The sequence below is a fragment of the Synchiropus splendidus genome, chromosome 3 (genome assembly GCF_027744825.2).
Source record: "Synchiropus splendidus isolate RoL2022-P1 chromosome 3, RoL_Sspl_1.0, whole genome shotgun sequence".
In the NCBI taxonomy this organism is placed as follows: Eukaryota; Metazoa; Chordata; class Actinopteri; order Syngnathiformes; family Callionymidae; genus Synchiropus; species Synchiropus splendidus.
The window spans coordinates 14,074,332-14,099,901 of NC_071336.1; the positions used below are offsets into that span (position 1 = coordinate 14,074,332).

The window sequence follows — 25,570 nt, forward strand, 5'->3', positions numbered from 1 at the left end:
GCAACTAAAAAATGTCATAAATAACGTTAAGAGTGTAAATGTTGACAGTTCAAATGAACTCCTGAACATTCAGCCACTATTGCACAATGGTGGCAGAGTATTTGAACAATGAACTCTTCATGGAATGCCTGGCGGGATCAGAGTTCCTCTCTGCTGCCACTGCTGTGTTCACTCTCAAGAAAAAGAAAAAAAAAAGTACAATGAAACTTTAGAGAATAGAGTTGAACTTGTCACCCTTCAGCTCCCATTCTGTTTTAAGGTCCCTGTCGTCCCCTCAGCTTATTTACGTCCTGTAAACTTGACTCAACCTTGGTCACGGGAAAACCTTGGCTCGAACAAAGGCTTGACCCCACGGTCGCCAGGGTTACGACTGTCTTGGCGCCAAAGCCTTCAGTGATGCCAACCATCGGCATCCCGTCCCTTCTCGCCACCTCTGCCATGTCCTTCTTTCTCTTTCCCCTTGCCTCTTTTACTGCCGCCCCCCCTGTGTCTCATCATCCTATTTTTGTCTTTTTGTGATCTTGCCTCTCTTTTCTTTCCTTCACCATTTCCCCTCAATGAATGTTTGCAGTTCACCATCTTCCCCCTTTGATTCTGAATTTCAGTTTTAGTATCTCTTATTCCATCTCATTAGTTAGAAAATGGCTTTATGGTTGTTTGAGCTACAATGCAGTCGCACAATTTAATCTTCAGTCTGAAAATTCCTTTTAAAGTAATTTAGCTTTGCATTTTAATGAATTATCCAGCTTCTACGTAAGGATGAAGTTTATTTGCGACAGAGTTGTTGGTTATATTTGGGTATGAAAAAACATGAAAATAAAAAAGTGGTGACTTTTGCAAAGATTGTGCCAACAACTCAGCCTCCTCAACCTAAAATTGATTTGGAACAATATATTCAGTTTTTAGACACAATGTAAACCACATCCTTATTGTATTTTTATTTTAAAGAATTTATGGTCAGTTGTCACCAGTTGAGTCATCTTTTTCTAGACTGGAAGATGTTTAAGACTGAAATAACCACCTATTTAGGTACAACCAGAAGCTGGTTTCCATGTGTCTCTTGAACTCCAAATCATGTTAAATCCTTCAACATACTCTGCGTTCTGCTAATCGTATTTGTGTGTGTTTGCCATATAAAGAGAAAACATGGCGACACAAGAATATTCTTGCATTGCCCATGGATATGGAACTGTCTGAATGAATGAAATTATTTTTTTGTGTTTTTTCAGTTGTGGTGAAGTAAATCTATTTTACTTTCCGCAGATGCCTGGAGCACAAGATTTGGTGGATTTCTCTCCAGTCTACCACTGTCTGCATATCCATACTGTGCTGGTGAGTTAGATGTTTCTAGTTAATGCTCTTCCTGAAGCCCTTTCTAAAACGTTTCTATTTGTGCAGAGTGGTTAACAAGTCACTAGCATCACTGTTGAATCCACCAAGGGTTTAGACTGTCATGCCATTTAGTTATTTTATTTTTATTTTTATTTCTTATAATCACATCACATTTCCATTTAAGTGCTGATGATGTGATTTTGCTGTACAACATATGAGGAAGTAGCCAGATCTGGCCTGTTGAAGGTTAACAGACTTGTTTTACGGCAATATATGACTGTAATCATGTTGTTTGCAAAACATGATGAAAAATGTCTAAAACATCTATGATCTACCTAAAAAAAACTGCACTTAAATTTGACTCCATTGGCAAATTACAGTTTCGGGTCCAAGTGAAGTCTACTCACTGTGGATTACCTGATGTATTAACTATGCGCTTTCATTTGTATTACGTATGAAAACCTGGGAACACACTGTAAAGTGTAGAAATGCAGTATGTGTGTTATATTTATGAACCTTTATCATAATATAGGTGTTAAATATCAGCCCGGGGTTTCGGATTGAAACACTTTGCCACAAAGTGTATGGTACTCATTGTGGTCTTAAACTCAATCATCTTGTTGGAATTATTCATTCATCCCAAATGTGACTGTTTTCGCGCTAATAGCTCTGAGATAAAGCCTCTAACCTAAGCCTGGCTTTGCTCCAACTCGGTGGCTGCATTGCATTTAAGTGAGGGGGAAATGTATGTGTCTTATCTCAGCAATAGTGGAGGCGACAAGGGTAGAGGTGTTGACTGGGCCATGACTGGGGTGGTGGGCAGATTGCTGTGTGTCCCAAGTGTGCTTGCACGCAGGAACCTTCGCCTACAGGCTTGTAGAGGTTGTGACCGGGCCACTACGGCCAGAGGGTCGGCTGTTTCTGTTCAGTCTGTGCGTCTGTGGGACAGGAAGTGCATGAACTTTGGCAGGAAGGAGAAAGTGAACAAGCTGAGAGTGGTTGAGGCTGTAAGCAAGATCAAAAGAGGTCAAAGAAAGGGTGATGTAGAATGTCAGATATGACACTTAACTCAATGGATGTGTAATAATGATCTCTTGATATTTGATGTCTTGTGAAGAAATAAGAAGAGATAATTGTGACACTTAGTCTTAACATATGGCATTCGGTTCTGTGGTTTTGTGACAAACGTCTATTGTGTGTATAGGCCGTGTGTGACTATTGCTGGCAGTTTTCATTTGTCTCAGACTAAAAAGTCATCATGTTTTCTGGACACTAGTAGATGTATATGGATATGGAGGTATATTTTCAGATTGTTTGATTAGCCATAAATGATTCGGCTCACACGATGATAGCATTTGTTTGCATGAAAACAATCTTTTATATTTATATGCAAATGACAAATGATTAAAAAAAACTATAACAAAACAACTTATAGCTTCACACAATTAATGGCAACTTGAGTATTTCCTGAAACATGAAAGTAGTAATTGTCATTTATGTTTATAGGTTGCATTTGGTCATAATTTGCCTCTATTTTCTCATTGCACACGCACACTTGTCCACTTAACCGGGGTCTTTCAGTTGTTTGACTGACATTTAGGCACAGAAGCACATCTCCTAGGAGGAAATGAGCTTTACGTCTGCACAATTTGCTGTTCCGATTCATGGCTTGAATGGACGATAATAAACACACACACTGAATCCAGTTCATAAAGGTTGAAGTTGTGCGCATGCAGCCATGTAACAGTTTGATTTATTTTTCTAATAAAGCTGGAAGTGAAATCACATTAGCAATCAACCCTCCGTTCAATTCTAGTTCTGTCGGGTCTTTCCTTCCCCATCTCATTATCTTGTTTCACATTTTGATGACCATGGTTTTCCATTGCCATCAACAGTTGAACAATACTTCTTTGTTACACTCATGTTGAAGGATGTGGACCGAGTTGTGATCAGTCCAAACATGGGCCTGATGCCCAGTGCGAGTGGACTAAGAGCAGCCCATCACACAAGGACCGTTTGTGTTGCATATGTGCTGCTTTATATTTTCTTCTCTGGTGGTTAGTTCCCGCCTCACAGATGTGTTTGCATAAAAAAGAAATATTGTGTTGCTGCTTGCCACGTTTACTAAGCATGTACGCCCCTGACTTATCTGCTTTTTATAAAAGCTAATTTGGCAAATGTTTTTATACAAATTAGACCAAAGAGGAGGAAGGAGGATGGGAAGTAAAAACTGTAAAGCAAAGAATGTCTCAAATAAGTGGTCTTAGATAGTTAACAATTTTGTTTCACACATGCAGTACATATGCTTGATTAATTAAATTATTTATTAAAAATTGTTTTCTTTTTTATCGAGCTGAACGGCAAAGCATTTAAAGTGAAATTAAGTTTTTTCATGTTTTGTACCAGCATATTCTTTCAACAAATGTGCAGGTGGTCCGTGACTGCTTTACTGTGTGGTGATGACACAGAGATATCGTATGTATTATCGAGTTGTCAACCTCCAGGGTTTAATCTGAGACCTCAGAGTGACTGTAGTCCTCATCCTCTGATACTCAGCAAGCCTCTTCGAGAGTACACCAAGGCACCAAGAGTTAAAGCTGAGGCATGAAAGATCAAAAACCATTTATTAATCTTTGGTTAGCTCCAGCCACTCTTTGGGTGTTTTCAGTTTGATGTCTGACCAATGACGCCAAAGAAAACGTAGCCACAATCAGTTCTAGTCTTCAAAGATACACACTATCTTCTCTTACTTAAACACACTCTGACATGCACTCGTCTGAACTCTCCTGCTATTCGCTTTGGTTTTATACCTCATTAAGTTCATCATCTAGTAAAATCAGCAGCAGACCCAAATGTATCCAGTAATATCTGACTTTATATATCTAATTTGTGTGCGATGCAATGCAGGCCTTTGGGTTGGATGGAGTCAGGTCTCCTGACAGCTAGAAAGGTGTTGGCAAGATATGTGGAACTGATTCATAAAATACATTTAATCGGAATCGAAACTAAGCCTGTCCTTTGGCTTTGCACTGGAAGAGCATTTGTTCCATCTTTCTTATGAAAGCTTGGAAAAATGGAATGAAGTATTTATCCTCTTCATTGTCTTATAATTCAGAGTGACATTTTACATTGGAAATCTTTGATTTTTTTCCCCTCCTTCTCCTCTTAAGCCAGTAGAGCGCATGATTATTTTAAAAGTTGACCTGTCTAAATGTACTTGTGACTCAACATCCACCGAGCATCTTCACTGTGTTCTAGGGTTTGCGTGATGTGTTTGAGAACTACTACAGAAAGCAAAGGAGGAAACAGGCTCGCCTTGTGCTGCAGCCCCACTCTAACATGGTATGACCGCACCTTCACTTGTTTGTCCACGTGCACTCAGGTCTCAGCACTTGCTAACTCCACCCCCCATTCCTACCTTATCACCTGGAGACCATGGTAACATCTTGTAACGTTATGTAATAAAGGAGGACCTGACCTCACTCTTCAGTCAAAACCTGACCAACCTACATTTATTTTAACCGCACCACATTCATTCATTTGTGCTGATTTATATTTTCAATCTAAATTGTCAGCATCTTGGGAAGCGGATCTATAATTCAAAGAACTTGAAAATAATGATTTTAATCCTGATCATGCGTTTTTAGCATGAAACTCTGGAGGGATACAGGCGGTACTTCAATCAGATTGTTGGGTAAGTCTGTTTTTTTTCCCCCACCTGTCCTCTGTTGTTCTACATTATCAATAAAAAGTCACAACATCCTTCTTCAGATCCCCTTTTCTGGCAATGCCCTGTCATTTGATTTCTTGCTTGACCTTATTGATAATGTCCCTGTTAATGTGCTGGTCTTTTTTGATGGTTAGTGAAAGAAAAATGGAGTGCAGTGGAGTTTTGCATTCACACGCACATGTGCATTCCGGCTCACCCACAACAGCATCGATTTATGGAGTGTGCGAGATGTCTGTTGATCTCTTTCTGTTATTCCCTTGGTCTGTCTGACTTGTGCAGACACTTATATAAACACAGTCAGTGCTGGACACGCATATGCACAATCACCAGCCAGTTATTTCCATACCAATATTTAATAATGACGTAGTCGGGACCACCTAACCTGAGACCAGAGCATACAGACACCAAGTCCAAGACTGAGTTGAGACCAAGACCAAATTGAATACAGAACCAAAAGTCAGTTAGTCATATAAACACATAAATGCATTTCTTTCTCCAAAGGAAACTGGAATCTTTTTTTTTTTTCAAACCATATCAAAAACGGAAATACTTTCATTTGAACCAACTGGATTCAGTCCTGAATTCAGTTTGGTCTCTGTCTTTGTCTCTTGAAGTCTTTATCTCTGGTCTGGTCTAGTCATTAAACCTGTCTCTGTTACATTTACTACACTACCAACAATTAAAAGTATCACCATTTTTGTTTACCAATGCCATCAATCTACCAACAAGTCAAACCCCAGTCCCCGAAAACGTACAGCCATGCACAGTTTTTATATGACCTTTTCTAAGGGATCGACATGAGTCATTGATCAATATCTGCTTCTGTTATATTTGTTTCAATTTGGATGGGTATAATTGTTACTTGTAATTTATCTGCTGACTGTACAGGTTCTTTGTTGTGGAGGACCATGTCCTTCACACCACACAAGGCTTGGTCAACAGAGCTTACGTGGAGGAGCTTTGGGAACTGGCACTCTCTAAAATAGTTGCAGCACTGAGGACTCATTCTGTAAGACCACACCCCACTTTTGTGTTTTACCTGGTTTGATATTATGTTTTGTGTGCCATCAGAATCATTGCTTTTTTTTTGAGTAGCCTGTTGTGAAAGTAGGTAGGTTTGAAATGTCGATCTTCTGGGGTGCATGTAAATGCACCATTTAAGTCGGTGTAGCGAAAAAACAAAAAATAAGATAATCAAAATACTAGAAAGTAAAAAAAAAACCTAACAATGAAAGCATTGTGAATGTATGAAAATCACTTTCCAACTCCTCTTGTTTGACTTCTTCTTTCGTCAGTCGTACTGTGATGATCCGGATCTGGTGCTGGATCTCAAGAACCTCATTGTTGTTTTCGCTGATACACTGCAGGTATGTCCTTCATAAGACCAACAGTAAATTTTCTTACAGCTCATCATGATGCTTGAATTATAGTTCTTTGCCCCAAACCCTGTTTTTTTTTCTCCAGTTTTGATGGATTTCTTCTTCTGGTCTTAACTGACTCATGAGGCGTGTGCCAAGTGAAATAAAACAACAGCCTGAAAAAATTTGGTCAATGAATGTTTCTCAGAAGTGGACTTGTGCCATTCTCTGAAGACAGAGTTTCTTTCTCACTTTGACCTCTCAGAAATCATGTGATGTCAATTTGTACTCTGTGTATTTATTCTCCACTGTACTGGAAAGAACATAGATCCATTGAGTGTGATTGATTAGATGATGGCAAGTCCAGGTTAGACGACACAAAAGAAAATAGAAGAGCAGTTGGAAGTGAAACATTTAGACATCATCAAGTTGATGATACTGGCCAACACTTTTATTTCTCAAAACTGTAGTCTGCCAGCAACCTGATGGAAAGGAGTGCACAATGGTGCTGAGGAGTTAGATATGGCAGATTAAAGCAGACTTTTATACAGTTGATGTCGGATTCAGTAGGTTGTGGTTGTCTTAGCTTTTCCATTTTCTTGAATTGCTCAGTTTCTGCAATGCAGTCAACCACCATCCTCGGATGCTACTGTAGTTGCAACACAGCTGTTATAATGAGTTTAAAGGGTATGCTCATTTTAATGACTTTTAAAATGATATTGAGCTGCTGTGGAACCTGGCTGCTAACAGCATGCCTTTCGCTACAATTCTTTCATGATAATGTGACCCAGCAATGTGGTCTTCTCTGACTCCTTAAGATTAGTTTTTTTTCCCTAAGACCACAAAACTCCCTGTTCCGTGTGCGCATGAACAAGACACTACGTAGAGAAGTATCTCAGATGTGTCTGTCATGGTGAAATGAGAGAGACAGAACCAAGCAAAGTTTGAATCTTTTAACCAGTATTAAACTAAAAAACGGTCTATTGATTTTGGAGACTGATTCTATCATTTATGCGGTGGTCTCCTCACTCCCTCGTGGTTTGTTCTGTGATCTCACAGTCTTCCAAAGCAGGAGCTCTGCCTATTTTCATCTCTAAACAACCAAGCGCTGGACAGGATGGTGCACGTCAGCTTATTAGGACTGATGAGGCAGTGGGGCTTTGGCTGTGAGAGATTTTAACTTCCAAGTGTGGAGTTTATGTGGCGTTCAAGAGTGCAGTGGGATGCTCCTGCAGCTGTCAGCAGGTGCAGGCTGAAGGTTTCCTCCTGACCAAGGTTATTGTAGTTAACAAAAACTATAGAAAAAAAATAGAACTAGAATTGCAAATAATTTTTGTGAACTGAAATGAAAATAAAAGCTAAAGTTTTTTGTACCACGATAATTAACTGAAACTGCATTGTCTGCAAAAGTAATCAAAATGAACAAAAGTTATAGCGGAATTGTCCTTTGTTTTCGTCTTTATTTATGTCATAGAGAAGCATTTTGAGATTATTTAAAATCTATTTATTTAAGCTCTGCTTGTTTTAAGACAGCTGACAGCCAGGTGCTGCATGTGACGTCTGTGACCAGACCTGGCATCGGTGACTTGCTCATGGCAAACGCATCAGTTTTTATTGCTGTTTCTGTGACCTATTTCATTCTTCAATCTTCAAATACCACATATTGAAGGAAAAAAACAAAGCACTAAAACTAACAAAAAACTAAACTGAAACTAAGCATTTTTCAAAAACAAACTAATAAAAACTAGCCAACCCACTCTAAAAACTAATTAAAACTAACTGAAAAAACTGAATAAAAGTGAAAAGTAATGAAAAATCCCAGACTATTATAACCCTGCTTGTGACCAATCACAGCAGAGTGGGCGTGGCTATGGAAATGAGATTTCAGCTACCACCTAACTAAAGATTTTCAGTCAGAGTGGTTTATGCCCATTTTAAGCCTCAAATTCAAAATTTCAAATCATTTGTGTTAGAGGTTCAATCTCATTTTAAAAAAACACTGAGCTCGCCATATTCGTTCCTCTTTAAATTCAGTGATCTCACCGTGGAAAAATAAATAAATAACTAAAATAGTTAACACTTATGATTCAGGAACTATATTAATGTATTAATTGACTGCATTAATAAACTGATTCGTTTCTGATCGACTGTACTGTTAATAATGAATAATTGCTCTCAGGTAGTGAACCCATAGTAAGTACTGTTGTAATTATAATGATGAATAACTGGCTAATGTGCAGCTAATTTAGCGATTAATATGTGCACCCTGATGTAAAGTGTGTGTATAAGAGAGATTTTTGTTGTTCAATTCAGACTCTGCCCATCATTGTCGGCTAACAAATTTTCCTCATGGACACCCCCCGTCCCATCACTGAATAATTAGAACTCTGGTCTTTCACTGCCCTACATAAAGAGACGTCTGGATGGGAAGGCATGTTGCAACTTTTGGTGGTGCCACTCTGGAACTTTTGTCTTGTGCACTGCAGAGCATTTGAGGAGACTTGCATGTAAAAAACATAATATTAATTATATTAAAAAATGTAATTTAAAAGTTTTTTTTATAATGCTGACGATCTGTTAGCTGTGGTTTGTTTGAATTTTCTATATTCGTTGGTATATTCATCTCTTTTCTTACAGCCTGTTGGTGCAATGCAGTGGTTTGATTTGAAGCACTTTTTGTCATCTGCCACAGGGTTATGGCTTTCCAGTTTCACAGCTCTTTGACATGCTCCTGGAGATGAGAGAGCAGTATGGAGAAATTTTGCTGAAAAGATGGAACATCACTTTTAAGTGAGTACTCGGAAAAATCTTTCTTACCATCAGCAGCACAAGGTTACTTCGAAGGTTATGCTTTCATTACTCAGTTGCCTGAGTCAGAGAATGCTGGAGAGCTTGCCGTGCCCTTTTAGTGATAAGGTCATATGGGCGTACCCTGGCTTTGTGGGCCCACTAGACAAACACATGCTGTTGCCGATTTGTGGGAAATGTTGTGGTTTTGAAGTTTAACGACCAGCAAGAGAGAGGAAGTGTCGCCAAGAATGGGCAGCGCCCTCAGATGACGCGTGCCATTGTTTCACCATCGCTTATGCCCAATGACACCAATGGGAATTGCAGCAAGAACGTACAAACAAACACAAGCTCTCTCATATTCCTCTACCTCCCTGTTTCACACTCAAACACACGGGAAGCCGCAGGAATTTTGTCTCGTATTGTTGAATAGAGTGCTCTCCGGTTCGCGGCCTCTCTATGGAACACTGGAACGTCCGAAAGTCTCAAAGTGCCAACAAGAAAGGAGGCGGTGAAAGGGTCGAGGGTGGTAAAGAAACTTCAAGCAGTAGAATTACCCCATGGGGATGATTATACTTGTTTGTCTGGCCAAGAATGCAGCCTTATGTGAAGGGAATGTGTTTATCCTGAAATGTCTCGCACTTTTACAGGCAGGTGTTGGACCAGGACAATTACAGTCCAATTCCTGTCTCAACAGAAGAGGAATACAAAAGTTACACTTCCCAGTTTCCTATGCAAGACCCTGAACTGGACAAGGTAAAAAAAAAAGAAAGAAAAAGAAAAACAATGAAATCTGCGTTCTATGAATTTACCGATTTTGCACCTTTTTCTGACCCTTGTGTTGCAGCTACCCTTTCCTAAAAAGCTGCCTTTCTCAGAGTTTGTGCCAAAGGTCTACAGTCAACTCAAAGAGTTTATCTACGCCTGTCTGAAATACTCAGAAGACCTTCATCTCAGGTACATTTTTCGCCCAAAAGTCTGATCTTAACGAATGTTTTATCACACCATTACTCACGCGGTACACATGGTTATTAATTACCTCGGACTGACCAGATATGCAGCAAAGTTCACTAATATTAATTAATGTACGTACAGTTTGTTTTTTGTTTTTCCGCCATTGGTGTCACTTATTGCCCCAAGCCTTATTTATATCTTTTCTGCTTAAAATTTGCAACCTTTTCATTCAATTACTGTATCATAAAATTCACTCTCAATTTAAGAGAGCAGTCGTTGTATTAATGAGAGAAGCTGGAATGATGTGGCGTGTTGGCGGTCAGAGAAATATAAACTCTCTCATACTTTATAGCCTTTCATTGTCAGACGGATGTTTTTCTGGTGGCTTGCTACCCTGCCAATCAGACTGTGCTAATCACTTCCCTCAGTCAGAGTAATGACTTGACTGCTTCACTGAGTTTCTATGGTTGCACACACCCAAATATCTAGTTACGACAAGAGTTTCCAAAGAACCAGACGCACAGGTCCGGAAGGAGACTGGGCCACAATATTGGTCATTGATCCTGTGACCTTTGATCTAGACCAAGTTGCATTTCTGATTGAAAGAGGACCAACACAGCTGAGAGTCCAACCTTATTAGATGCACATATGTAAGAAGGTGTGTGATTTTTCTCTGAGCTGCTTTGTCAAATTCCCTGTCTTTCTAACCTTGAGTGAAAATTGTACAAAACAACCTTAATCAGTTTAGAGGAAAACATTGGGTGTACACACAGATGTTAATGTTAATCTCTTTAACAACTGTACTGAGTGGAAACGTAGAGCTAAAATCAATTATACAGAACGATCTAATTTAAGTTCATACTTACATGACAAATGTGTTGATTTAAACTTAATCCAACTTAAAAAAAATCAAAACTCTAAACCGTATAAACTGTATTTAGGTTTAAGCCTTTTCTCTAGTTGTTGTTGGTGGTGGTGTTTTCTCCCTGTCTTCTGCGTACTCTGCAAGGACGGTGTCTTTTAGCAGAAATAGCCACTGCCCATTTATTGTGACTGATGGCAATATAAATACAGTGAAATTCTATCTAAATTCTGTGGTGTGTCTGTATTTGTACATTCGCCTGCAGAGTTCATGAGCCCACTTTTGCTCTCTGCCCCACTCTCTTAAAACACGCTCAGACTTTCTGTCAACTCTGCACTTCTGCAGCTCCAGGAATTCCAGTCCCCCCTGCTTTGAATCATCCAAATGTTTTAAGGATTTTTTTTTTAAAGATTGGAATCTCAGCACTCCACTTTCTTTCCCTGTGGTGACAATTGTGTGTGTGTGTGTGTGTGTGTGTGTGTGTGTGTGTGTGTGTGTGTGTGTGTGTGTGTGTGTGTGTGTGTGTGTGTGTGTGTGTGTGTGTGTGTGTGTGTGTGTGTGTGTGTGTGTGTGTGTGTGTGTGTGTGTGTGTGTGTGTGTGTGTGTGTGTGTGTGTGTGCGCCATTAAATTCAAAAGGACAAATTGGTAATAAAGATATCTTTAACCTGCTTTCAAATAATGCGTGTACGCATGAAGAATCACTTGTTTATATATCATACGTTCAATTCCAAAAATGCTTGAATTTATGCAACAATCCCAAATTGACTTTGCCACTTTGATACATTTTGCAATTTAAAATCCCAGTCCACTGCCAATAATGGCTCAGAATTTTGGCTGGTTAGCCTTCCAAAAATAACAGTCATGTCAGGGATTTGTAATTGTGCCTGATTCGTAACTATTTAACCTGTGCAACGGGGAAACCAAGACACTTGTCATGTTCTCTCGCTCCGCTGTAGATTACTGTTTGGGGAAGGTTTTGCTTATCCTCATTCTAATGTGCAGTTTTCACTTCAGTTTTTTTATGTAGTCGAACCTCCTCCTCTGACCTCTTCTCGCCTAGTTTAGTCAAAGTTTCTCTCATCATCTTCTTTGTCTCTTAATCTGTATTTTCAGTTTTGGTGGCATTCTTGTCTATTCTGAATATCTTTGTCCCAATATGAAATTACAAATGCTGTTTACATCTTGTGACTATTTATGCAGAACCACTGCAGTTGCAATGGGAAAATAGATGCAAAGCGGTTTGAAGTGGTCTTGTTAAAATGTGGCCTTTCAACTAAAGGGGATCATTTGATTGCCCAACTCTGATGACATTTAAACTATTTTCCCCCCAAATGGGAGTTTGCAGGCAGGGAAACTCAGTTTAACTGTTTATTCTGGCGTTCTAATGCTCTCTGGAAAGAATCGCTTTTGTACAGTTTTGTGTTTATGTGTGGCGTATTAAAAATGTGCTTTTGTGTGTGTTTCCCCAGTTCCACAGAGGTAGACGACATGATCCGCAAGTCGACAAATCTGTTGTTGACCAGAACCCTAAGCCACTGCCTGCAGTATGCCATTAAGAAGAAGAATGTCGGACTGGCAGAGGTGCTGTGCTTGTGTGTGGGCCAATATTAAAAAAAGAAATCAGCTTATGACAATCTCTTTGGGGAAAATCTATAATAGCTTTGCTCAGGAAGGTCACACACTGTGTTTCCATGAGATTTTACCTTAAAATAGTGCATTTTACTCACTTTGTCTGCTATTAATTTGTTCGTTGGAAAGGAAGTGAATATATCTGTCCATATAGTTTATTTGACTGATTTTATTTTTTTGGTTTGCATTGTGTCTTACTGACAATGTGTGCGATACAAAAAAAGACACACATCAATATAACTTAAAAAAAGCTAAAAGAATAGAAGCGATTAGTGGCATCTGTATGCACTATATCTTGAGGAGAAAAAAGATGCCATAGTCTGGTGTGGTACAACCTTAAGCCAAAGTTCAAATTCAAATTTTTGACTATGGCATTAACTATACATGAAGTATGTATTTTTTGTGGTCATTTGTCTGACCATCTGGACTGGTTTTGGTGACCTTAGGTGCATAGCTCCGTAGAATCGCAGTGGGGATAGTACTCTGAAGTCTCGACCATTAAACACCTTGCACATTTTCGCACCCAATCCTGTTGCCTCTGATATTTTAAATATTGTGTGGTGAATTAACATTCATTCTGCTTGCTGTGCTGCAGTTGGTGCAGGTGATCATTAACACTACACACCTGGAGCAGAGCTGCCACTTCCTCGAGGAGTTCATATCCAACATCACTAATGTTCCTCCTGACACAGCAAACACCACCAAGTTATATGGGACTTCTACATTTAAGGTTAATACGGAGTAATACCACATCCTTTATTTTATTCTTTGCTCAAACTATTTTTAATGGAACGTGCCCTCTTGCAGGACGCCCGTCACGCTGCTGAAGCAGAAATCTACACTAGTCTGAATGCCAAGATTGACCAGTTCCTGCAGCTAGCCGATTACGACTGGATGGCCCAAGTGCAGACAAGTGGCTCTCTGGAACCGAGCGACTATCTGATCGACTTGATCGCTTTCCTGAATAGCACCTTCAGCGTCTTCACCAACTTGCCCGTTAGTATCCATGCACACGCATGCACAGACACACACATAACCTGGAAGAGGAACCTAGAAACTGACATTCACTTACATTTCAGATGTTGATATGCTCAGTCACCAACAGGTGATGCTCTTTACTTCCTAATACAACCCTCAATCATCATATACATTGCTGCATAAAGAGAGGAAACATGACAACTATGTTATGTAATAACTGCAATTGCTTATAAATTTACATGAGAAAAGTGCAGTATGGAAAACATTTGTTCTCGAACAACAACAATAACAGTGAACAGTAACTTGTTCTTTTCAAAAGAAGTAACAGGTATTGAGAAGCGGACATAGTCTAGGTGTTTGTTTCCTGTGATTCTTCAAAACATACTTGCCAAGTTCAAATGCTTAGATGATAATGAGGTGAGTTTCTCTAATAGCGTTTTCTGTTTCTATTTTGGTCATTTTTAAATAGTTTTTCTTGTTTGTATTGTGAACTGATACTTAATAGGCAGCATAGATTTGTGCTGATATTTTTGTCAGAACCTACTTTGTGTGCCATGTGGGTAAGTAACATTAATAACCTTTATTGAAAGTGGTCGAGAAGTTTTGTGAAAGATGGGTTTGTGCTTGCTGGACATCATAAGCTCACTTGCCATGTCCTTGCTGCATGTTAACCTCACAGGGCTGAACAATCAGCTTTAGTTCATTATGGCGTAAGCTTGTTAGCTGGTCAACATGGGGCCCTATGAACTAATTAGGATGTGAGCTGGTCATGTCAGCAGCAATAGCTTAACAGCAGACTCTATAGCAGGGAGATGAATTCCTTGTAGGAGACATGGTACACATTTCAAGTTTGTCAACGGGACTCGAAAACAGTGTTGAAATTGACTGAGTGTCCGAAGGTAAATCATGGTTTAGGTTTTGTGATGCTCTCCTCAGACATGTACAGTAGAGTGAACTTAAGTCATGAATTAGATTGTCATCGAAAAGGCTTAAGCGTTAAGAGGTCATGTGTATGTAAATATTCTGCAATTTTTGGATCAGTGGAGGCATTTTCTTCATCCCTGATGGTAGACAATCTTTTAAAAATATAACTTTTACCATAACAGTTATTCAATAGTAGAATAAAATAATGGAACAGTAAAAAAAAAGTTAAATCATGTTAATAGAAGAAATCTTTACTATTTATTTTAAGTTGTTCTCACTTCAACTTGAATTTTCTTTACAACTTAATTGTGCAAGACAGGATTCTAAAGCTGAATAAATGTGTCTGGTCTAATTTGTTCTGCGACTGTTTAAGTACATGGACGCCTCTCAAATATACTTCTCACACTCTTGAGGTTTTAAGACGTGCAGATTTGGTCCACGCAGGTCACAAGGCCATAAGGCCGTGCACACACGGTGGCTCAACCAAGTGTTTTCCAGCACTTCTGAGGAGATTTTCCCGCACCCCCACGAGCCCCGGACATGACCCCGTCACACACACTGTGAGGGGCCTCCTAAGTGGATCAGATACTATGGATCTAAAAAGCTGGGTGGTATGACCCTCTAAAATAAGAGGTGATCATATAAAAGTGTAGAGTTACACAGAAATGAATAAGATACTCTTGATGGAAAGGAGATCTGGGTTTGCCGAGAGAAGAAAGATATTATTTTGAAAAAAAAAAAAAAAGAGTAGTAGTAATGGTGTCGTTTACTCTTCATTTTTTATAATAATACTATGAATTTTTCTTGATAACAGGTTACCAAAAAAGCAGTTTTGTAAACATTTATTGATTCAATGCACACAATCACAACGTTAGAAGAGTGATGACAGGGGGGTGGGCGCATGTGTGCTGGCGAAACGCTGTATAAATAACAGCCACAGCTGTCTTATACTGCAGTCAATCGATGGTGTATGATTACAGTGTAACTCTATGACTACTTTTTCAACAGTATTTGCTGCTAAACGTGCAGATGTTTGGGATCAATGTGACTCCAGCTGGTGAAAAAATATGGGCCGTGCCAATGCAGGGTCAATGAAAAGTCTTGGTCAACAATGTTGTTTGCGGTTGTGGCTCCATTAGGGTGTGAAGAAGAGAAGAGAAGAGGCTGAGGCCAGACTGTTTTTTTTTTTACCTCGTGGGCCAAATTCTACAAGCAGTCTCAGTAGTCTTCTAATGAAGTTGATCTTGTCTTGTTGGTTCCAACTTCTAAATACTCAACATGAACATGACTTCAACTACAAACTGCTATTGAGGATCTCTTTTTTGTAGTTAGTTGCAATCAGTCTTCAGAGTTTGTGCATTCACATCATTGTATCAAACTTATCATGCACAATATACCGCCAAACACGATCTCCACGAAATGAATTCGCTAAACACGCAGGACACTCGCTGCATTGGCCTAGCATACATTAGTAAGACAAGACCAGGAGAGCGTGCTCTTCAGCTCCACGGCATTTGATAGCTGACACCGGCGTGTGACATTTTTTTTATTCAGGAAACTTTTGATGATGACACTGGTCGACTCTGAGTCGCCGGATCATTGTTTGTTTTATTAGATGGAGTGGTCCTAATAGGTTTCCTGACACGACCGTCTGCCTTTCCACATGTCGCAGCATGCAGGTCTCCCACTGCGCGTCGGCGAAACACTGTATTGAAAATAGTTGGATATTCCATGGACATTCGCTCTGGTGTTGGCGACGACGTCCTCTTCCGACGTCCTCACAGGCAGCACGAATGCTACGACCCAGCATCAGTTAGGGACCATCAACAAATTCTAAAACGGTCAAAGTACCAGTGAAATCTTCAATGAGGCAATAAAAAAAACAACCATTTGTGGGGAGAGAATTGTGAAAAGGTTTTTCGTCAGTTTGGATAATAATTTTGAGCATAGAATATGACTAAATGATAATTTATTCACACTATTTCAAATATTTCTTCAATAGCATCTAAGAAGTGTGTTCAGATGGGGCCATAGTTCAAGTAAACTGTTAAGAGACATGAGATACAGCAGACAGATGGCTCAATTAAACCCCTAAATAAAACTGGCAGAGCAGACACGAGTCACGAGAGACATGGAACATTGAATTACACTTGGTTAAGTATTCTAATTAAACATAAACAAATAATGAAGTTGTAGACAAACTCCACTAATGCGTTTCAAGAGAATTAATTGATTAGAATTAAAATGTATTTATCGAGATAATCGTTATGGCTGAAATTACATTTGTCATGGTAATTTTTTTGTCAATTTTGCCCATCTCTAGTTGTATTTCTCTCTTTGAATTGTGGTGTGAATGAGTGCGGTAGGATTTGGCGTTCCCCCTGCAATGGCTTGAGACCCCCAACCAGACCCCCCTCCAAAAAAAGTGCTCACATCGTCTCTAAATTAGAGTGCCAACCAAGCAATGCAGAATTCAGTCCATTTCTGGAACCCTTTTGACGTGCTTGTTGACTCTCCTGGTGGAAACCGTGTGATTGACTGAGTAGTACAGCAAAACACTGGGAGAAAGCGGCGCTGTAACACTTCACCACTGTAGCGCGTAGCGTATTGCGTAGTACATTTATCACATGTAGTCACTGCACACTGTAGTCATTCTACAAATGCATGAGACAGGGCAAGTGTGCTGTGAGAACGTCTGAGAAGCCGAGTCTGACACCAGATGCGTGAGAGTTGGCAGCCCTAATGCACTTCTTCAATGTTTTCTTCATTTTTCCTCTTACTTAAAACACCTACATCCACTTGAAGATCTACATTCAAAAGTTCCGAACCAGTTGAAGAGGACACCAATCAGGTGCTTCTAGTATTATGTGACACCTGGTTGATTAACCAATATGTGCTTCTTTGGATGGAACAAAAACCTGCTCCCGCTGCGGATCAGTTTGAGACCCCTGGTGTTGATGGTAACGGGAGTAATCATACTTATTTACTTGTTTAGACAAAAATGGTTTAGTATTGAAGAAAAAATCCTATAAGATCAACAGAAAATGGCCCCTGGCGAGATCTATGCTATACATCTTTACTACAGAGACTGGTTGTCTTTGCTGGGATAGTGCAAAACTAAACTAATATAGATAGCTGAACACTTCTTGGGAATACACAATCTTTTTAAGATTAGCAAAGTTGTGCATCGTCTCACTATATTTAATTAAAGAAAAGGGTGCTTCCTAGTTTGCACTGTTAAGTGTGTTAATCCCCAACAGTATGCTACTCTCCATCATACTGAAAGTGTGAGTCTGAAAGTCTGAAATAAGTTGGTTCATCAACATTTGTGGAGCTGTATCAGATTTAAAAGCTGTTTTTCCAACACCAGTGCTACCAGAAGACCAAGCTGAGAGCTGCAGCTAAATCTCATTTGGTCTACATTGAGAAAAAAAAAAAACAAGGAATGGAAAGGGCCTCAGGAGTAAAAACAACCACACGATAATTAGGAGAGAAACCACAGTGCTTTATGCATTTTTATGCCATGTAAGCTTCTTGATCACTTTTCTGTGGAACACTGAGAAAGTTGGCAGCAAATTTACCTCCAAGAATCCACATCTAACCAAATTCTCCACAGGGATTGGTGAGGCTAGGGCTCTCCTATGTCAAGATCATATGCCCTGAAATTTCTTTCTGCATGCAGCTTCATCTTTTTTTGCTCTCAAAACACTAATGTCAAACCTTTTCTTTTTTCCCAACTGCTAAATTGTGCGGTTATTGTTGTTCTTTTGTCACAGGGAATGCCTGTAGAACATGCTATCTTACCGGTGAGTATCCTGGTCATTAAAGTAACCAACCCATGAATGCACTCATTAACCCCTTTAACTTTAACCCTGAGTTGTTACCTAAAGTTCCACGAAACTGCATGTAATTTGAAGAGAGACTGGTTTGTGTTTTGGCAAAAATACCATTTGAATATATACAGGTAGAATTTTCAACAACCTAGATATTGTTTTCATTGAAAAATAGAAAGATTTTAACTTGGGTAGATGGTATGATTAGAACCTCCAGGATGTTGATGGTATGAATGAAAAGATATAAATAAGTCATTATTTTCTGCAATTCTATTCATTATCTGCATTTCGATTCAAATGAAATTGGAATTAGCCCAATTCAGAAGATAGTACAGTTAAAATGTTTAATATTGCATAAATATAGGGCTGTAAATACAAAACTATTTCACTTTGATGTCACTATTAACACTAAACAGCTGTACTATGAATTAACTACATCATCATTAACCCTGCTATATTTTTTTTTACAAACACCATGGAACTAATGTTTTTTGTGACTAAAGTGGCCGTATCAGACACCGACTGTCGCAAATATCATTCATTGTATATTGTATATTTCGGATTTTACAAACCCATTTTGCAATGACATTTTCTCCAGTAAAGGTCACATTTTTGCACTAATGTCAGAGAACTTCAGCTGCCATTCCAAGTTGCAGTGACAGATATAAATATACACACTTGACAAAATGTTGACATTTTGGCCAAGTAAATTCTCCAAAAGTTGCTGCACTGAACGTGTGCTCTTCTTAAGTTGCCACCTGCAGAGTGCAGCTATGAGAAATGAAATCACATATTCTGTGTCACCGTTGTTGAACTGGGGTTGCAGCAAGCCATAATCATATGATATTGTTGGTGTGATTCCACTTCGACTCTTGGCTGCTCCGACTCACTGCTTGTGTGACTGGCAGGTTTCTGTGCTGATACAGATCGTATAAGAGACCGTGTCAAATCCCTTCCAGGAGTTGTGAATCATTGCGCTGTGGTGTTGAGAAGCCATGACTTACGGTGCCGTTGTGTTTTCCGCATGGTTTAAGCATGCGGCTGGAGAGGATTCCAGGAGGGAACATTTCCGAACAAGTCGCAGTTTGATTGAGATGCATATCAATGTTTTATTATTTTAAACACTTGAACATATGTGGCTCAGATTAGACCGGAAAATTTGTCAATTTTTAATCTTTCATCTGAGGGTTCTGATCGAGTTCAGGGTCAGGCATATATTTGGGAATATTCCCTCAAAATATGATAATCCAAACTCTTTGTGTTGATTTTGCAATTTGGCATGTACTCAGTGGCTATACTGTCAAAAGCTGATCACACAACTGTAAATAACCTGTCAAGGTTAATTTTGACTGAAGCTGAAGCTACATGTGCAGCTTTCCAAGACAGAGCAGCCCATGAGTCAGCCCACACACATGCAGGTTAATTAAAAAATACAAATGTTGAGCCATGGTTGCCTTTGGCCACTCATATTCTCTGTTAACTGTGGCTCATTGATAAAGTTTTTCTTGGAAAATACCGCACATACTGTATAAAACCGTGTATGCAGGCTCCTTTTTGTCAATGTTAGCAACTTCCAAACTGGTAATTCACTTATTTGTCATGTGTTAAATGAACTTCTTTAAACATTTGCAATTCAAATAATAGTTAAGTGACAGCACAACATGCATAGTCAATGGGTTCCACTGGTTCATGTGTGTATTTGACTTTTGTTTCATTCATTTTTTTCCCTTGTCTTGTTCACGCCCCTCTTGATTAGTGTTATCCGAGTGTTTTGTGGCCTAGCTGATTCATCGCTCATCTTTTCCTCAGAGCCACTTCTTCTCCTCTATGACCAATTTTTGCTCTATTTGTTCAGCCGTTAGAGGTTGAGTAGTTTTTAATGAGCTCTCTGATGAACGCCTCATTAGATAAATGGGCGGGATGTTGGAAAATTCATAGAGAAGGGCGTCTCCTGACACTTGCAGAGATTGTGTTTCATTTTGCTTGTTTTCAGAGCATTGCTGATGTTTATTTTCTTGTTACAATAGCAAACTATTGTTTTCATCAGCCTGAGATAATACTTGCATTTTATTTAAAGATGAATGTGATACATTGACAAGAGGAAAAAAAAAAGAAATCAGCTTGGCTTTTTGTCTAACTGGACTTTCACTGATGAGGATTATGGTCACCATTATTAGAGACAAAGGCTTCGGGCTCAGATGGTTTGGACACATGAAGAGACATAAAACGCGTCAACTGAAGCGTGTTTGTAATGGAAGTTGGAACTGATAAAGGAGGAGTTGAAGAAGATAGGGTGCACTCTACAGTTCTTTTCTGGTACGCTCAAACAAACAATCAACTTTTATTTGGACAAAGAAATATTTATTTTAATTTGTGTCAAACTCTCCTTCGCATTAATTTAACTTTTTTCTCATTTAGTGACTCATCAGGGTAGAGATCCAAACCCTCCGACTAGCTGCATGTCCTTACTCTCTTCATTCACATTTCTCACCTTGAATGTCTTCTTCCCTTGTGTGCCCCAAGCTAATTGTTTCCACTTGTCTGCACTGAACTCTGTGACAGCACCATTTCTGTCAAAACGACCTACCTGTATGTTTGTGTGTGTGTGTCGGTCAGAGCTGGGGCAGGACATGTAAATAGAGTAAGCCCATTTCACGCTCAATCTCCCCCTATTATAATTGACCTCTGGTCTGTCTGCCTTTGTGTGTGTGTGTGTGTTGTCGCAAATAGGCCTGAATCAGATCAGAGGATATCCGGCAGTCTAGGTGTGAGCCTCTGAAACGTGTGGATGCACGTGCGAGCTGTGCATGTAATTTGATTTCTCTTTTAGGTCAGAGTTGACTTTTGAATGAACTGTGCTCGAGAGTCTTCAACATTCATTCACAGCTGCAACTGGATTGCGGAGCTGCTGCTGTGCTGTTATTAAAGACAAGACAAGATAAGGCAGTTTTAGAAGGGAGGCCGAATACATGAGAAAAATATGAAAGAACTCTGAACATCTGTTGCAAGTACACTCAACTCTCTTCGGTGGTCGTCTCTCAGTGTCTGAGATGTTTCTATCACTCTCCCCCTCCAAACACCAAATAACCTGGTTGAGCCTTTACCCTTCTATACCAATATTATCAAGTTATGTCTTTTATTCACCAGTAGTTTTCTACCGAGGCTTATTTCAAGTGTTTTGTGTACTTAGTCTGGATCCAAACCTGTGTCTAAAAATCATCAACTCACACCTATCTGCTCTGAATATTTCACTCTCTTCAATAGGATCATTCTTTTGCTGTCACTGCGAATGAAATTCCCATCATGATGCAGCGTTTTCATGTTTTAGCTTAAAACCTGCCCAAAACAGACAAATGAAGGTCAGAAGTTTATTTTAACTGTGCCTTTTTCCTCAATGTTCCGGTACTACAATGTATTACGCTGCAATGTTGAATAATTCTTGGTACCGGTGCCTTTCATCACCCTTCCTCCCAAATGACCTTTGAACGTTTCGCGGGTCTGCACAGTTCTGTGAGAATGCAGATGTAGAGGTCAAGATCCCGGCTGCAATGAGCTCACACTGCTATACGAAACAAGCTTGCACACACTCCATCAATCCCACCGAAAGCACATATTGTAGTTCCAGTATTAATGCATTGTCATGCACTTCCTCATCCAACGCTTTCATTGTTATTATGCTACTTCATCATTGTGACTGCACCTGGAATCCAACCACTCTTTTATGTGTGACTATGAGTATTTGCACTTATACACTTTGAACTCTGGCAAAAGGGACCCCAAGTAATTGTTGCATGTGATTGTGCACATGTTTAAACTTGAGTGTTCATTTGTGCTTACTATCCTTAAGTATTTCTAGGTGATTTATAGCTCATCTCTTAAAAGTTCAGTTCTGTTTGTTTTTTTCCTTATTTTTTTAACTTAATTAATTTAGTGTCTTTGAGTGTATGTTTCGCCGTTTAACTGAATTTCCTTTTTTTTGATGTACTCAACTGTAGCATACTTATATTAAGTACTGCAACAATGTTGAAAATTGTAGTGGAGGTCTTTGGAGGATACAAAGATCTAAGTGAACTTTGCTAGGAAGGGAAAAGCCGCCTCTAACACGCAGAAACCTTGAGATCATCAGACTCATGCCAGGTACCAGTTCTTTAACTGGCAAGTTTCAAGGTCACACAGCAATCTCATAGATGTAAATGCCAAACATGTACATATTGAACGCACATATGTACATATCATTACTTCCAGTGGACATTGATAATATTAAGTGTAATATGTGCTTGTCTTGCGCAGGGAAAGGTGGCTCAGACGGCTTGCATGTCGGCCTGCAAACACATCTCCACCTCACTGATGCAACTCCTGCTGGACACTGAGGTCAAACAGATCTCCATGGGAGCGCTGCACCAGCTAGATACTGATGTCAAGGAGTGTGAGGGTAAGTGGCTATTACAGTACACCTTTCATTAATATATTCCCTTCCCTCAGTGGTCCTCTTTTATTTACGTACAATTTTGTAATCACCACTTCATACTTGCTGTGTGTTTTCTGAGCATTCACATTTTGTTCAGAAATAAATAGATGATTATGACTTTCGATTCTTAATGTAATAATGGGTTTCTCATAACCGCTGTCAAGACACTATTATGTAGCAGTTCCAGCAGTGTATATGTGGTTTGAATATTGTCTTCTTTTGAAAAAAATATATTGTTTTCTTTTCATGCCTTGAATTTTTAAAATGTAACTGTTCGTCTCATGATCTTTTTTTCCAACTGCTCTGGCTCTTGAAACAGTTTCCTTGCTTTCTTATTCTCCCCAACTTCCCATCCCTCCCCTCACTCCTTCCTCTCCCTCCTACTCCTTCTTGTTCCCCGGGACTTAAGCATGCACAGATAAAGGAGAGGGAGGAATGAATGAGTGTGAGGCGTTGTTGGCTCAGTTTGTACATGATCAAGGTTCTTAGAGTCACAGCGTTGGTCACACCGTCTGTGTATGTGTGTTTGTCTGACATGATGCGCGGTGACATGCGTGTAGTGCTGCATAGAGGTTAGGAGGTTACAGAGTTACTCATTCACAGCAGACGGCGAAAAAAAGAGGTTCAAGGTATGGGGTAGGTCAGGATTCAATGGATAGGAAGCATGGGTCCATGCAGTGATGAGGGTGGGAAAATAATGGTGGGTGAATGGAAGCTGGAAACCACAAGCTTAAAGACAGCTTCAGAAATAAGCCATTTATAAAAGATGCTGGAGTTTTGATGTGTGACTCAAGTTGGAGAGGTAATTTACAGTTGAGAGGAGGTACAGGGAGGATGTAGTTAGCAACCGAGTGTCTTAGTAAAGAGTAAAGAGAGTAGATAGGATATTCAATGAAACATTTGCTTGCTTTTCCTAGTGCTAAATCATTGAACATGTAGGCTAATGATGCTTTATTTTTATTTTTCTTGGATTAAATGTTTTTGTGGCCATTTGCCATTACAAAAAAACAAATAAAAAAGACTCTTATAACTATGCATACTCAAGTGTTATTCTTGGTTTAACCCCCCATTATGGTTAATAAACTTCCTTAAGTGGTTTGAGATAAAATGGCTGCTAAATGACATGTCATGTCAAACAACATATTTGTCACAATTCTCAATGTTCTTTGTTGCTGTGGCTTCAGAAAATGTTTGAGATCAGTGCTTCCATTTATGATTTTTTTTCATTCATAAAAATTTACTGTATGCTTAAAAAGCATGAAGTTAAAGGATAAAAGCCGACTGTTTAAAGAAGGGAACAGAAGGAAGCAGATAGCATCACAGTTCAAGACCCACTCTGTGTCACAGGGTCACTGAAGATGGCAGGCGTGTAATCATCGTTGCGCACGCGTGTGTGCGAGTGTGTGTGCTAGAAGCTGAAGAGATTAGCTACAGACTTGCTCTTTCTGCTTTTTTTTTCCACATCTTCTTCGCGGCAGCCTTCTTTTCTCTTGTTCCCTCGTTCAATCGGCTTGTTTACGGGTCCAACTGACGCCAAGACCCCAGCTCACACTCCACACGACCCTGACACACAAACTCAAGGCATCACCCACAGGTTAAAACTGTCCCCGCACATACTTATGAAGTCATGTTCGCTTTGTGAAAAGCCTCATAAATTAAAAACACATTCAATGACGTCTTTAAAAAAAATAATACATATATGCTTTTATTTACCCAGTTTATTACACCAACAAAAACACACACACACACACACACACACACACACACATGCACACACTTTCTAAGCAGCAACATGACTCTGACACCCAGTCCTCCCACTTCTCCCTCCCATCACCTCACCCCTTTCCTCCTTTCTCCTCCCAAGGCTGTCATTTGTCTGCCAATCTATCCCGATGCATAGCGAATGCGACCAGGTCTTTTATTATTCTGTTTTTCACTCTCTTCTCTCTCCTGCTCCTCCTCTCTTCCCTCTCTCTGGGGGAGGACCGAGGGGTGGCGGGTTTGTATTTTCCCACAGGTTTTGCCAGAGCCGGCCCGGTCGCAGGCTTCCAGGGTGACACGTTGCTTCTGGCCTTCAGTGACTTGAGACAAGTAGGTCTTTGTCTCCCTCATGGTCCTCTCCTTCGTTTACTCTGTCTCTGAATTTCTTTTCTTATTCCACTATCTTTTTTCGCCTCCGCCTCTTCCCCCTCTGTCCTTTTCATCCTACGTCCCATCCACCCTCTCAACCCTTCCTCCTCCTCTTCTGTGTGCTTCTCTTCTTTTTGTATTCCACAACAATATGACTTCCATCATGAAGGGTTAAATTGAAAGGTTAAAACTCACATGCCCAATCACTATGTATTTCCCCTATAACTGCTCCATGTATGTCATAGTCCAATAAACCACCCCAATGTCACTACCATTTCAGACTCACCTGAGTGGTTAAAGTGATGTTTGGTTAAAAATAATACCCACTTTCTTCCACCCACTCTCTCTGGAAGTGAACTGAAGTCAATATATCTCATGATACCAATGTCATATAACTAGCAGCATTGAAACTTGTTAGTGATATTGATCTTTACTCGTCAAACATTGCTTAATTGACTGTCTTGTCTTAACATTTCTACTGTCTTATGGAATGACATAAACAGTAACAAGGTTTTTGCTTGATATGCATTCTTAATCTACCATCTAATCTATAGGAAAAAGATTACAAATAAATGTCTTGACTC

The 25,570-nt window shown here is 39.6% G+C and overlaps 1 protein-coding gene across 1 annotated transcript in view; it reads left to right on the forward strand.

The window, feature by feature from the left end:
* The window catches only part of exoc6b (exocyst complex component 6B), a 58,216-nt gene that overhangs the window by 12,704 nt on the left and 19,942 nt on the right, over positions 1–25,570 (forward strand). The window contains exons 8-20 of the mRNA XM_053859730.1: positions 1,264–1,332; positions 4,591–4,674; positions 4,980–5,026; positions 5,951–6,071; positions 6,358–6,429; positions 9,113–9,210; positions 9,858–9,963; positions 10,055–10,164; positions 12,494–12,605; positions 13,249–13,383; positions 13,461–13,649; positions 22,679–22,820; positions 24,874–24,947. Coding sequence (XP_053715705.1) covers positions 1,264–1,332; positions 4,591–4,674; positions 4,980–5,026; positions 5,951–6,071; positions 6,358–6,429; positions 9,113–9,210; positions 9,858–9,963; positions 10,055–10,164; positions 12,494–12,605; positions 13,249–13,383; positions 13,461–13,649; positions 22,679–22,820; positions 24,874–24,947 — 1,359 coding nt within the window. The remainder of the gene's footprint in view (positions 1–1,263; positions 1,333–4,590; positions 4,675–4,979; positions 5,027–5,950; positions 6,072–6,357; positions 6,430–9,112; positions 9,211–9,857; positions 9,964–10,054; positions 10,165–12,493; positions 12,606–13,248; positions 13,384–13,460; positions 13,650–22,678; positions 22,821–24,873; positions 24,948–25,570) is intronic.